Here is a 13,849-nt window from a genome sequence, read left to right as displayed (position 1 = left end):
CTCCTTTTGCCACTCTTGCCAGGGAACTCTGTAGCCAGTGGGAAAAGTCAACTCAATGCAAACTCTACGGAGCCCTCCACACAACACAATGGATGGGCAGGAACTCTCCTCTGCACGGCGTGGATATTCAGTGTGGAGTGTTCCTGCCAGACAACACATTTCTCAACAGTAGTGTAAAAACCTCACTGTGGAGTTCTAAAACCACTCCTAAGAAATGTGTTCTGAACTGAGCCTTTATCTTGCTTTCATGTTAAATTGGTCCATTCCAAGCCTATGTAGCAATTTGCTGCCGAATTTTGCCAGCAAGCGACAACTGTTAAAAAAACTTTTGTGTGTGTATGGCAGTTGTTAAAGTGTGCCCCCCAGTGGTTCCAGTGGGGAGAATTGGCCTCCAGACTATTCAAAGTTGCCCACACTAGCCATAAAGGCCCTTTCTTATTTGGCCATCTATTGTTGCTAAAAAATAGTATAAGAAGACCGCTGCTGGATCCTGCTTCTCACACCAGCAAACTAAATGCCTCCAATTAGTCCACAAACAGGACAATAAGATAAGAGATCACTTCAAAGGTTGCTCCCCATCAGCTGTTATTCATTGTCATACCGCTTCTGAGAGCCTTTCTACATGAGGCTTTTATTGTGTGCTTGTGATTCCTTCCAGCAGTTTGCAGGTCCTCCAGGGACAATGTTGTCATCCTCCAGGGCCACATAATACAAACGTGACTGCACCATAGATATGTATATGGACATGACAACAGTGACAGTTTTATTTTCATTCCCTTACCTAATGATCCCTAGAATGGCATTTGCTTCCCACCCCGCACCACAGCTGCAGGACACTCTAACAATTCTTTTTCATTGAGCTATATTAGGGTGACCATATGAAAAGGAGGACAGGGCTCCTGTATCTTTCACAGTTGCCTAGAAAAGGGAATTTCAACAGGTGTCATTTGTATATATGGAGAACCTGGGGAAATTCTCTCATCATCACAACAGTTGAAGCTGCAGCAGCTATACTAGAGTGACCAGATTTAAAAGAGGGCAGGGTACCTGCAGCTTTAACTGGTGTGATGAGTAGGAAATTTCACCAGGTTCTCCATGTATACAAATGACACCTGCTGAAATTCCCTTTTCAATACAACTGTTAAAGATACAGGAGCCCTGTCCTCCTTTTCATATGGTCACCCTAGCTATATACCACAACTCCAAGCTCTCTTTCCTAGTTAGTGGCCATCTGTTCTATGCGTGTATATACTCTAATAGTAGTAGAAGTAATCAGCATCATCACATATAGCACTTTAGAGTGTTCAAATATTTTTTTTTATGTACATTATGTCAGTAATCATAACAACAATACTATAAAGCACATAAGTATTGTCTGATGTAAGGGGATGAGAGTGTGTGTTTGGACATCACAATAAATCATATAGTAGTCATAGGAAAAAGCCACAGTGAGCTTTCAGTCATGTACTTCCTCTTCCCTCTCCACCAGTGCAGCCTTAAGGAGGAGATTGGAAGGTTTCGCTTCCATTTTTTATTAATCATACCCTCAACTATGCTTGATCTTAATTATGGTTTCTTGGAAACAAGCCAGTTTCATAACTCATATTATGAACTACAGTTAAGATTAACTACAGTTGGCTCGGGTGGATGAAAGAAGCTGCGGTTAATTAAAAATGGAAGCAAAAGGTTTTTAATTCTGCTGAAGTAAGAAAGTTGGACAGGGAGCACATGAGCTTCAAGCTCACTGTGTCTTGTTCGCATCTCAATAAACCATAGTTTCTAATGACACCCAAATAAAACCAGTGGCTTTCTTAAGGCATTCTAGTGCATTCATACCTAAGAGGAAATTCCCAGCTCAGTCTCTCAGCTACTAACTATAGATTTAGATGTATACTTTCAGATGATAAAAATTCCAGATAATTATTTCTAAAATTTCCCCCAACATTAATTACGAATAAACTTCTTCTCTAGGATACCTACTTGGTGGACATGTATTGCGTTTATTTCATGGCCATGATGAGTGTTTGACCATCCCATCTACAGAACAGAACGATTCACCGCACAAGTAAGTAGTGATGTATATTATGTACTTTCCATTTTTTATGTCACAATGTTTTGTTGCTGAAAACCCCAAAGAACCTTAATTCAAAGAGAGAAGAGAGAGGGTTGCATTTGTGTTATCATATGACAACTTTTCAGAATGCCTTCTGCTTTTGCCTGTGGGCCAGACTCTCACCACATTTGTATCCATCCAATATGATTCTTGTTGGAAGTAATGGAAATGGAAGAACTGTCTTCAACATATTTACAACCTGTGGGAAACAAGTTATGCTATGACTTTGTTCAGAAATAAGTTGCATTTAAGAATATGAAAATGTTCACAAGCACTCAGCAGTAAATTCCATATTTTCCCCCTGAAGTAAGAATCTTGTTCTATCTCTGGCTGTTATCACTGGTATTATACCAATGCCACAGATCAGTATAGTTAGATACTTCCCAGCAGTGGTCCCACTTCCAATATAATAATAATAATAATAATAATAATAATAATAATAATAATAATAATAATAATTTACCCGCCTCTCCCTCCGGATCGAGGCAGGGAACAACATAGAATACAAAAATATTATAAAATACATAAAAGTGATTAAAACATATAAAACCAATACATTGTTAAAATAACAGCCAGACTTCTTAAAATTCGACTGCATAGGCCTGCTGGAAGAGACCAGTCTTTATAGCTTTTTTTATATTCAGAAAGACTGTTGAGTTAGCAAACCTCTCCCGTCAGCCCATTCCACAATCTGGGAGCAGCAGAAAAGAAGGTCCTCTGGGTAAAAATTGTCCATCTAGTTTTTGCTGGCTGAAGTAAATTCTTCCCAGAAGACCTGAGTGTGCGGGTCAGATTGTAAGATCCTGAGTTGGAAGATTGATTCAGAGCCCATCACAGTCCCCATGACATCATCAGGAACACGAAAGGGGCCAAACTGGGCTTGGAAACAACTGAGCTTTTTTCTTTCTTTGTAGGAAAAGAGCTCAATTAGCCAAGTCCAATTCTAAATTGAAACCAAAGGCTCACTTATTTCATAATAATTGTAATTTAGATGTACATAACTAAACAGGGCTATTTGTAAAATCTATTTTTTATCAATAAAAATCTATTTGCAGGCGCCTATTTTATGAAGCAGGGGGAGCTGGTGTCCGTGCAAGGTCGCTGTGGAGAGTAGAACCCCTTCGAATAAGGTATTCTGATCTTCTTCCCAAATGATTTGAAATAGAGCTTTACAATTGCTTACTAAATTTATATAATAAATGAAATCGGTAATATTAGGAGGCTGAAAGGCGATAAATAGTAAACAATATGGTGAATTTTTGAATTAAGATACAGGAAAGAAACATGGTGAGATACTAACTGTGGCGAAATGGAAGGAAGGAGATCTCTAGGTGCACAACAAAAATGGAATTTGAATTAATTGGCAGAGTGAAATTTGTTGTTCAGGAATTCCACTGAGGAAAATCTCAGTTTGAAATGAGATAAGATCCAACTAGAATTAAACATTTTGGGAGTTTGATTTTAATGGATGAGTTAAGCATGCATCAAGTTTGATCCCATGGCAATCGGTGGGTCCTAAGACTTCTTAGTTTCAGCAAGATCATGGCGTAAATATATTCAATTTGCCCCATCTAAACCATAAGCGTAACACTTTCAATCAATTTTTAAGCTGGAGTGGAAGTAACATCCGCTGGGGACAGCCCTTTCGTCTTCGCCACATTACAACAGGACAATTTTTGGCCCTGACAGAAGACTTGGGTCTTGTCTTGTTAGACAGAGAAAAGGCTGACACAAAATCAACTTCCTTTTGTTTTAGAGTGTCCAAGGTAAGTCATTTTTATACTTCAAATAAATATTAAAAATGTAAAAAAAATTGGACATGAAAATATACAACTGTTGTCTCTAAATACATTTTACCACATTTCTTTAATAAAAAGAGAAATAATTGCCAGTGGTCAAAAATCAGTGATGGTAGGAAAGAAAGTCTTAGGCAGGGGAAACGTTTAGCACCTCTCATACAGGCTTTCCTGCTCTTTCAGTTGGAACCCCACACCCACATCCTTAAAATGATTGGGATTGGCCAGCATTTGAAGAGACCCATTTGTACCACTGCCACTTTGATTTTGGTCCTCAGTTCATGGTGTTCTTACCAAATATAATACAACAATAAGAGCTGACAAAAAATTGGAAAACAAAACACTACTTAGACACCTGGAGTTGTCTGTAATCATTCACAATGCACCATTTGCAACAACTGTAAACCTCCCAGAGAGCTTCGGCTATTGGGCGGTATAGAAATGCAATAAATAAATGAATAAATAAATAAACTGTTGGCCACCAATGGGGAAGTGCAGCATTTCAGATCTAGGGCCAGATCAAGACTATGGATGGGCGAACAGGAGTTGTTTGAGCTCGTCAGTATTCTTTGAGCCTTTACTCGCTGCTTGTCTCTTCAATTTGTACTCACATTTGCAATCACTGTTTGTTTTGCTCTATTTGTTTTGCATCTATGAAACAGGAAAGTCGTGCAAAAAATTCTCAAATTTGTGCAGATTTTCAAAGTTGCACAAATTTTCCCCATAGACTAAAGCATGGATGATTTAAAAGTTGTGCAGTTCAAGAAAGTTGTGTAGTTCAAAAAAGTTGTGCATTTTTCACAGCTTGAGAAAGTTTGTGCATTTTGAAAAAGTTTGCATTTTGAGAAAGTTGTGCATTTTTCAAGTACACATTTTAAGAGGAAATGTAACCCCATTCAGAATTCTGAACTGGCATTCTTGAAATGAAACGAAAATCTCATACATGCATTGAGGACCTACTCTGCCTCCATTACTGAACTCAAAGATGACATTTGTGCATACCCACACAGTTAGCAATATAGAATAATCAAAACACTTTTCACTACATATTTGAGTGGTATCATCTTCCATGCTTCTCTGAAAGCAAAAGACTACTATCTCTTCCATAGCAGAAAACTCAAATACACTCACAAGCTCTGCTTTTTACAATATACAGCATACAAACACAGAAAACATAAACACATATCAAAGTTCTGTTTCTCTTTCCATCTCTCTCTGACACACTACATGCACACGCACACACGAACGAATTTATCCATGCCCACCTCACACCCCACTTGTCAATCTTCTGTTGGCTGCCCACTCCTGTTTGCCATGCAGCACGAACCGCTGCATGGTCTGCAGGTTCCTGCAGGTGAGTGGCAACCGGCCACCCATTCTTTCAATGAGCTGCCATTTCTCCGCAAGATGGCAACTCGTACTTTTCCATAAACGAAATGTTGTGTAAATGTCAGCTGTAAATGCTGGTTGAGGACACCTTGCTGCCTGAAGAGTAGTCGCAAATGCCTCCTGTTTTGCATCTGAGCCAGTCACTACCTCTCAACCTAATCTACCCCACAGGATTGTTGTGAGGGTAAAAAGGGGGAGATCTTTAGTTTCTGGAGGAAAGACAAAACATAAATATAATTTAAAATAGTAAATAATTCTATACTAGAAAAACATAGTTTTCTCTGACACTATGTTCCTAATAAACCTCCCTAGCATGTAAAATGACCACCAGTGCATTGTATTACTGGGTGCACTCATTTATGTGCATGTGCAGTAGGGATAAAACACATCAGTTTCTTTCAAAATGGTTGGAATATGTCTGAACGTTTTGGTTCCTACCTTAGATTCTACACAGGCTGGATACTTGTGTTGGGTTTTTGTTTTGTCTTTTAAATGGAAACCTGGGGATATGGGCTAGCTAATGGGGTATGAGCTGAGGGCTACACCCCCCCCCCCTAGCCCTGCGGTTAATCTGGCTATGCCAGATTCTGTGGCTCTAAATCATGTGGTTCTAAATCTGTGGCTCTAAACTTGTGCCCTCCCAGTGTTTTGGCTTACAACTCCTATGATCTCCTTTGTTGGCTGGGGTTGATGAAAGTTGTAGGCTAAAACTTCTGGAGGGATACAAGTTGCCCACATCTGCTCTAAATCTTGTAATGTGGATATGCATCAGCTTCGGTCTTAGCTGTGTGTATGAAAAGCTCCTTCTCTTCCTAAATACTTTTTTTAGATTGAGGTTATGCTATCTATGATAAATGAATGTAAGGCTTTTGTTTTTCCCCTTACACCAGTTCAACTTAGCAGTAACAAACAAACAACATTAAAGCCTTAACTGCATTTTCCATTTTTAGTTTTCTGATTGGTTATTGACAGCTTTGGTCTTGCATCATTATATCTGCTTCTTAAAATGGATTTACTTTGTTTTAAAATATGTTTAATAATCTCTGCAATGAGGAACCGATATAATTGCACTTTCTGCTGAGTGCATGGAAAAAACCATTTATCAATTAATTTTCTATATGTGACATTAAAAATATTCCACTTCACTTGAGATACATATTTGCAAGTATACTTAATAGTTTTGTCTTCACTGCTAATATTCACTGAATATATTTAATTTCACACAGCAATCTCCATCAGATTGATATGACATAATTTTTGTGTGGTCTTGACACTAACGGCATCCCCAAAGACTACATTGAAATTTCATTTCATTTTATCTTGACAGCGTTATCTATTTAGACTTAATTGACATTGAAATGTGACAGCTGTAATCCACTAGAGTAAAAAGGGAATTAAAATAGTTAAGGCAACAATGATTAAATTTACTTCTTCTGTAGCACGTTGCTTTTTAAAGGAAATCTTAATCCCCCTTTTCTTAATCACACAATTGACTTTGCTGTAAATGGCTTTGGGTGCCATCCTGTGAATAGGGTGACCATATGAAAAGGAGGACAGGGCTCCTGTATCTTTAACAGTTGTATTGAAAAGGGAATTTCTGCAGGTGTCATTTGTATACATGGAGAACCTGGTGAAATTTCCTATTCATCACACCAGTTAAAGCTGCAGGTGCCCTGCCCTCTTTTAAATCTGGTCACTCTAGTATAGCTACTGCAGCTTTAACTGTTGTGACGATGAGAGAATTTCCCCAGGTTCTCCATATATACAAATGACACCTGCTGAAATTCCCTTTTCTAGGCAACTGTTAAAGATACAGGAGCCCTGTCCTCCTTTTCATATGGTCACCCTAATCCTGTGAAGGTAGCCATAAATTAATCCAATAATATTTAGCTCACACAAAAGTACTTACATCCCATTGATTTCAATGGGATCTGGGCATAACGTTCTTTTTCTAAAATGCCCAAAGTAGAAAAAAAGTTCTATGAAGGAACTGCTGTTCTTAAAAATGAATTATGTACTAAGAAGTGTGTGTGTGTGGGGAAACCACTCTTGTTTCCCCACTGTTAAATTCTATGGTACTAGTATTAAGTGGCTTTAAATAAAATCTGCATGTTTCAGAAGCAATCAGCATAGTTCACTCAGAGGGTACATCTGCCTGGACAATTCTGTATCCAATCTCTGCATGTTAAATAACATTTGTTTCTCTTCATCTGCACTGCCCTCAGACTATGGCCTTTGCTAGACCTAAGTGAAAATCCAGGGAAGAGGAAGGGAGACCTCGCGTTATGAATAACGCAAGATCTTGCCCTCGTTTACACGCGAGGCGCGACGAGCACAAGAAGACAGTTTTTTAAAAAAACTTTTAAAGGGCTGTCTGCGCACAAGAGGACGAGCCCCGATGGTAATTGCGTGGAGCCCGGAAAAGCCGCGGAAACGGGCCACATGCTTGTGGTCCCGGGCTCAGCCCGAGACTGTGGGAAAAAGGAGGGCCAAAGGGTAGGCTTATATCCCAGAGCCAGGGAGGGTTGATCTCTGCCTGAGCCCGAGATCCCCTGTGCGTCATCTGGATGCACAGGGACGATCCCGGGTAACACCCCAGGATATAGGCTGGTCTAGCAAAGGCCTATGTCTGAGCAACACAGACAACACAAGTGAAAGAACAAGTTGGTTTCAGAAAACCTTGCAAAAACCGCATATCTTCTTTCCTTCTTGCTTCATTTCACATCTGATTTTGAAGTGCTTACCTAGTATGTAGTAAACATGTAGTAAGTAGAGATAATGTAGTTTATGTAGTAAGTAGTGATAAAAGTGCTGTTTGCCTCTTGTGCTATTTGTTTGTGGAATACTCTCTGTTGGATTTTAAAAGGCTTCACTACCACAAGATGTGGTGATGGCCACCAATTTGGATGGGTGGTTGGATAAATTCCTGGAAGAGAAGGCTTTCAATGGCTCCTAGTCCTGGTGGCTCTATGCTACCTCCATTATCAGAGGCAGTAAACCTATATACACCAGTTGCACCTGTGCCCTGCTTGTGGGTCCCTAGTCAACAGCTGGTTGGCCACTATGTGAACAGATTGCTGGACTAGATCGACCCTTGGTCTGATCCAGCATGGCTCTTCTTATGTTCTTAAAGGATACGTTTGCACTACTGATATTTCACAAATATTAATTTCCTTTTCTTCTTCTATGGCATAAAGGAAAAACTGGACTCTGGTCACAAACGTGATATAGAGGGCATGGGAGTTCCTGAAATAAAGTATGGCGATTCTGTTTGTTTTGTGCAGCATGTAGCCAGCACTTTGTGGCTCACATATAAAGCACAGGATGCTAAAACAACACGCTTAGGACCGCTGAAAAGAAAGGTAAACAAAATATTTCAATTTCTCGTTGTCCACACTCATCCAAAACAGATATGTAAAAGTTGAATAATGTAATAATGCCCTGAAAATACAGATTTGAGAGAGTATTTCCCTTTAAGATGCACTGAATGCATATACAATGCTTCAGTGAGTAGCCTGTGTGCATGGATGCACAGGAGCTCATACCACTGGATGCCCAGCTGTGAGGTGCAGGGGTCTTTGTGTTGCTCTGCGGCAAAGAACGAGGCACTTTGCAGCTATTGCACAGTAGATGCTTTTACATGTGGGGCTTTAGGAAGCTGGGTTCACTTGGCCCCAGGTGTGCTTAAATCTATGCAGTGTCTCGTGTCTTCTGTATGTTAGTGGGATGAAGGCAAGATCAACCCCTTTGATTTCAATGGAATTTATGTACGTGCCTCTCTGCATCAGTTTGCACCTATTGGCTCCTGAATGTTGAAACTCTTTACAAATGTTCAACGGATTGTATGTACACAGCTGAGCTTTTTTAAACATTTCATGAACAGCAGCTGCCCCATCTCCTTCAGCATTGCAAGATCCTTTTTAAGCTGTGCATTTAGATCTCCCACTCTTTCTTTTTTATTTTTAACCAGGGGCATTATATTTTTAAATATCTTGTTGAGAATGAGAATGACTTTATTCTGACTTCTGAGGCACAACAGTACAGCATTACTTATTCTATTGAATATGTATAACTGCATTTCTTCTTAAATTGGTATAAATCTTGCAATGAAAAATATAATGGACTAGGGACAAGATCTCACTTCTATAACTCTTTAGTTATATTCAGAAGTCACCTTTTCTGATCATGGTTTGGAGTATTAGGAGCAAGCTGTGTGCAAGTGTGGACTTTCCTTCTCATTCACTTACCTCTCTCCCTGGCATGCATAGCGTAATATAACACTTCCTGGTTTGTCAAACCACAGTTTGTTGTGTTACCTAAAACAGGAGTCATTTGAGTGATCTGTTCAAACCACGATTGTAAACCACAATTTGATCTTGGTTTGCAATCCTGGTTTGGACGGATTGTTCAGCACGTAGTTTGCTGGTTCAGAAAGAATAGCAAAAAGTTTGACAGACCAGGAAGTATTCTATTAATCCAAGTGCACAAAGGGAGGATGGAAGGCAGATTTGTTTCTCCTTTTCCAAACCATGGAGAATGTGACATCTGAATGCAACAACTGACACTTGTAATTCTTCTCAACTTACCACTTCACTGTTATGAGCTGTTCAGTCTGAATGTATCATCTGAATAAAAGGTATTCTGTATTAAGCATTTAGGATTGATACAACTTCCTCTCCACCCCCTTCACCCTCATAACATCAATATAGCATCCCTTTGGCACAATGCTTCCCGTGAGAGCAAAAATAACAAAATATTTCTAAAGCATTATTTTGGCCATTGTTTATAGGTTATATTACACCAAGAAGGGCACATGGATGATGGCCTCACGTTGCAACGGTGTCAACATGAAGAATCCCAAGCTGCTAGAATCATTCTCAACACAACAAGATTATTTAGTCAATTTATAAGGTGTCGTATACCAGCTAGCTTCATATTGTTTGGATTATTCCATTCTCATATAAAAGAACATTTACAGTCTGAGCCTAATGGTGTTTACATGGAAGAAAATTCCCTTAATTAAGGATTGCAGTCTTACTTTTATTCTTTTGAAGAATTTTCTCTACAAAGTTTTTTCAGTTAAAATCTTCTAATCCTTGTATAATAAACTAAAGTTTGGGGAGGGGGTGGGGGGAGGAAAAAAGGCCTAAATCCAACTTACTGTTAAGGGAAGAAATTGCTATACCAGCAGATCTACGCTGCTTTTTCCAGTTGCACAAGTGCTAGCAGACCATTTGTAAAACTAAGGCCTGCAAGTAGTTGTGCAAGGGGAATTTTAGTTGGATTCTCACCTTGTGCATAGTCCGGGACTTGTTTTCCACAAGTGCAGGAATGCAGAACCTCTAGCCTATGGGCCTAATCTGTTCCTTGGAGGCTCTATTTCCAGCTTGCAGAGACTTGTGCCCCTTGACCCCAAACCCCCTGGCCCCTCCACAAGCCCTGCCCCTACAGGGGTTGGGAGGAGGTGGGGAGAGGAATCAGTGCTGTAATCTTCCAATGTAAAGGGAAACAGCATGCATGGAAATCCCTGGGGGGAGCAAAAGGAATCCCTGCTGTTATCTCCAATCACAGATCAGAGAGAACAGTGGGGGTTCCTCTGTGCTGCTGATTCACCGCACAAGGGCTTTCTCTGTCAGAGAAGACTTGCATGCAGTGAAGGCAAGTCGACTGAGTCCCCTTTGCTCCTCTGATGCAGGAGCGACAGGGACTTGGATGGGTTGGTGTGGTCTGCCTTGCCTATTCTCTGATAAGGGAAGGAGTACAATGGATGAAGCCAGCCACGTGCCTTCACTCCTCCATCGTAGGAGTGAAGGGGAGGCTCAGCTGGCATGTGGCACTACCTTGAACCTAATCTCTGGCTCAAACTTTAGCCAGGGAGCAAATGATGTCATATGGCCATGGTCATGTCCTCTGATGTCATGGGTTGTTACCATGCCTACACGATATCATATGGCCCGCGGAAGGCTGGGTGGGTTATCATATGCTCCACCCTATTTTAGTTCTTCACCCCTTTGCTAGTGCAAGGTCATTTGTGCTAGTGGAATGACTCTAGAATGCAACCCATACTTCTCAGCATAGCCCTTCCTACAATCAGTCAACACACCACATTGGTAGAAGTTAATGATGTATTGACATTTCAAATCCATATCTTGGTTCTAACAGCATGCTTCAAATACCTTGAAAAGAATGCACTACATTGAAAAATGGCAAATTTGCTGACAAATAGGAGCCGTCAGCATTTTAGTCAAGTACAGGACTAGAATCTAATATAAATCCAGGGTCTCTCTCATTACTCCTCTCATCCCATATGCTAACCTTATTTGTTTATTTGATTTGTACCCTACCTTTCTACCAAGAGAAATAACGCTCAAGATGGCATACAGCCATAAGTAAATCTTGATTAAACAATACTAAAACAAATGCATTAAACACAGTTAAAAACACAGCAATAACAGAATAAAAATAGCATCCAACCAACAAAGCCACTTACACACCAAAGACATGCTTGAACAAAAATGGTGCCTGCCAGTGGAAAGACTGCGAAGAGGGAACAAATCTAGCGTCCCTCTGCAGAGATTCCACAGCCTGGGATTGGCCACCAAGAAAGCCAATTCGTTTCCGGGCAAAGTATAAAGTGCAAAGTATAAAGCCCTACATGCTTTGGGTCCAGGTTATGTGCAGGATCGTCTTCTCCTGTACAATCCGCCCCACACACGCAGGTCCTCTGGGAAGAGATTACTTCAGTCAGCTAAAACTAGATTGACAACTATTACCCAGAGGACCTTCTCTAGTGCTGCTCCCAGACTGTGGAATGGCCTGCCGGGAGAGATTCGCCAACTCGACAGTCTTTCTGAATATAAAAAAACTATATTATTATTATTATTATTATTATTATTATTATTATTATTATTTATTTATTTATTTATTTATTTATATAGCACCATCAATGTACATGGTGCTGTACAGAGTAAAACAGTAAATAGCAAGGCCCTGCCGCATAGGCTTACAATCTAATAAAATCATAGTAAAACAATATGGAGGGGAAGAGAATGCCAACAGACACAGGGTAGGGTAAGCAGGCACAGGGTAGGGTAAAGCTAACAGTATAAAGTCCGCACAGTTTTATGTATTTTATAATATTTTTGTATTCTATGTTGTTTCCTGCCTCGATCCAGAGGGAGAGGCAGGTAAGAAATAAATTTATTGTTCTGGTTGTTGTTGTTGTTGTTGTTGTTATTTACCACCAAACTTATCTCTGAAGGTGGTGGTATCAAAAGAAGGGCCTCTCCTAAAGATCTTAAGACCTGGGCATGGTTGTATGAGCGAAGGCGGTCTTTCATGTAACCTGATCCCAGGCCATATAGGGCTTTATAGGTTGTAACCAGCACTTTAAATTCTATTTGGAAACAGACCTTAGCCAAGGTGCTATATGCTGAGGTGGTTACCATTTACAGAACTCTGCACAGATTGACTTTTCAGTCAAAAGTCACCCCTTTCCCCTTTAATTCATAGTCTCCTGAAGCTGAAGAAAGATGCACGGTACTGCATCTAGTTTACACCTCAGTCAGGTCCTTATAGGACAGTTTATTTTAAAAAATGGGCAAGATGATGACACGGACATTTGTTTGTTCCATCAGCTGCCATCATAAATGTGTGTTATACACCTTGTTAGGGAAATTCCCCTAACCCAATGGGGAAGGAACAATTCCAACAACCGGTCCAGACACAGAGGCTCTTTATTTTACTACGTGTGTAGGAGGACAGCTCACCTCATACAAACTGATGGCGAAGCTCTCCTACCCATCATTCACATCAGCATACTTCTATAACTTTCCAAGCCCCTACACATGAAACCACAAGAATCCCTCGTCCCATCTCCTATTGATTACATATTCCTGCATTTTCCATAAACGTGGCTCTTCTACTTAAAACAATGCCCTATATTGTGATAACTGTGTCCAGTGTATGTAACTCCTTGTACTTTGATAAGACCCTCACCGAGGTCAATCGAAAGTGTCTCCAGCCAGCTGCGAGCCACTTTCTGATGCACACTTGGAGGGGGGTTTAGTTGATAATACATGAAGATGCCTCTGTGTCTGCAGGATATGGAAACTTGTTTCCGGCCTGAAGTCTTTCTTTCTTATATGTTTTAGGAACTGTAACCTTACCCTTATGTCAGATTAGCAGGGCGGATGAGTGGGCAAAGGGTTTAGGGTAACCTTGAGAGGGAAACCAAGACGATGCGCTTCGGTGTCTCTTTATTGTTATAGGCACAAGGTGGGGGCCAGAAAGTGAGTGTTCGTGCTTGTGTGCTTTTATTCACATTAAAATGAGGGGCTTCAACAGGGACATTTTCAGATTTCCTTGTCAACCTAACAGTCATGAAATTTGTCCTTTTCAAAGCTCTCTGTGGCATTGCTTTACCTTATCTTTCTAGCCTTATATCTTCATATATTCCTGCATTACTCCTTCATTCTTTTCCCACTGTCAAACATTAGATTTTAGGATTCTGGAGGGAGAGATTTACCTTTTTCCTCATTTTTTAAAGTAT

At 40.2% G+C, this 13,849-nt stretch overlaps 1 protein-coding gene across 1 annotated transcript in view; it reads left to right on the top strand.

The window, feature by feature from the left end:
• Positions 1 to 13,849, top strand: part of RYR3 (ryanodine receptor 3) — a 401,651-nt gene that overhangs the window by 119,119 nt on the left and 268,683 nt on the right. Inside the window, exons 8-12 of the mRNA XM_063117743.1 lie at positions 1,972 to 2,065; positions 3,169 to 3,243; positions 3,723 to 3,879; positions 8,496 to 8,660; positions 10,088 to 10,209. Coding sequence (XP_062973813.1) covers positions 1,972 to 2,065; positions 3,169 to 3,243; positions 3,723 to 3,879; positions 8,496 to 8,660; positions 10,088 to 10,209 — 613 coding nt within the window. The remainder of the gene's footprint in view (positions 1 to 1,971; positions 2,066 to 3,168; positions 3,244 to 3,722; positions 3,880 to 8,495; positions 8,661 to 10,087; positions 10,210 to 13,849) is intronic.

The sequence above is a fragment of the Elgaria multicarinata genome, chromosome 2 (genome assembly GCF_023053635.1).
Source record: "Elgaria multicarinata webbii isolate HBS135686 ecotype San Diego chromosome 2, rElgMul1.1.pri, whole genome shotgun sequence".
Lineage (NCBI taxonomy): Eukaryota > Metazoa > Chordata > Lepidosauria > Squamata > Anguidae > Elgaria > Elgaria multicarinata.
This window is presented reverse-complemented; position numbering and strand designations above follow the sequence as displayed.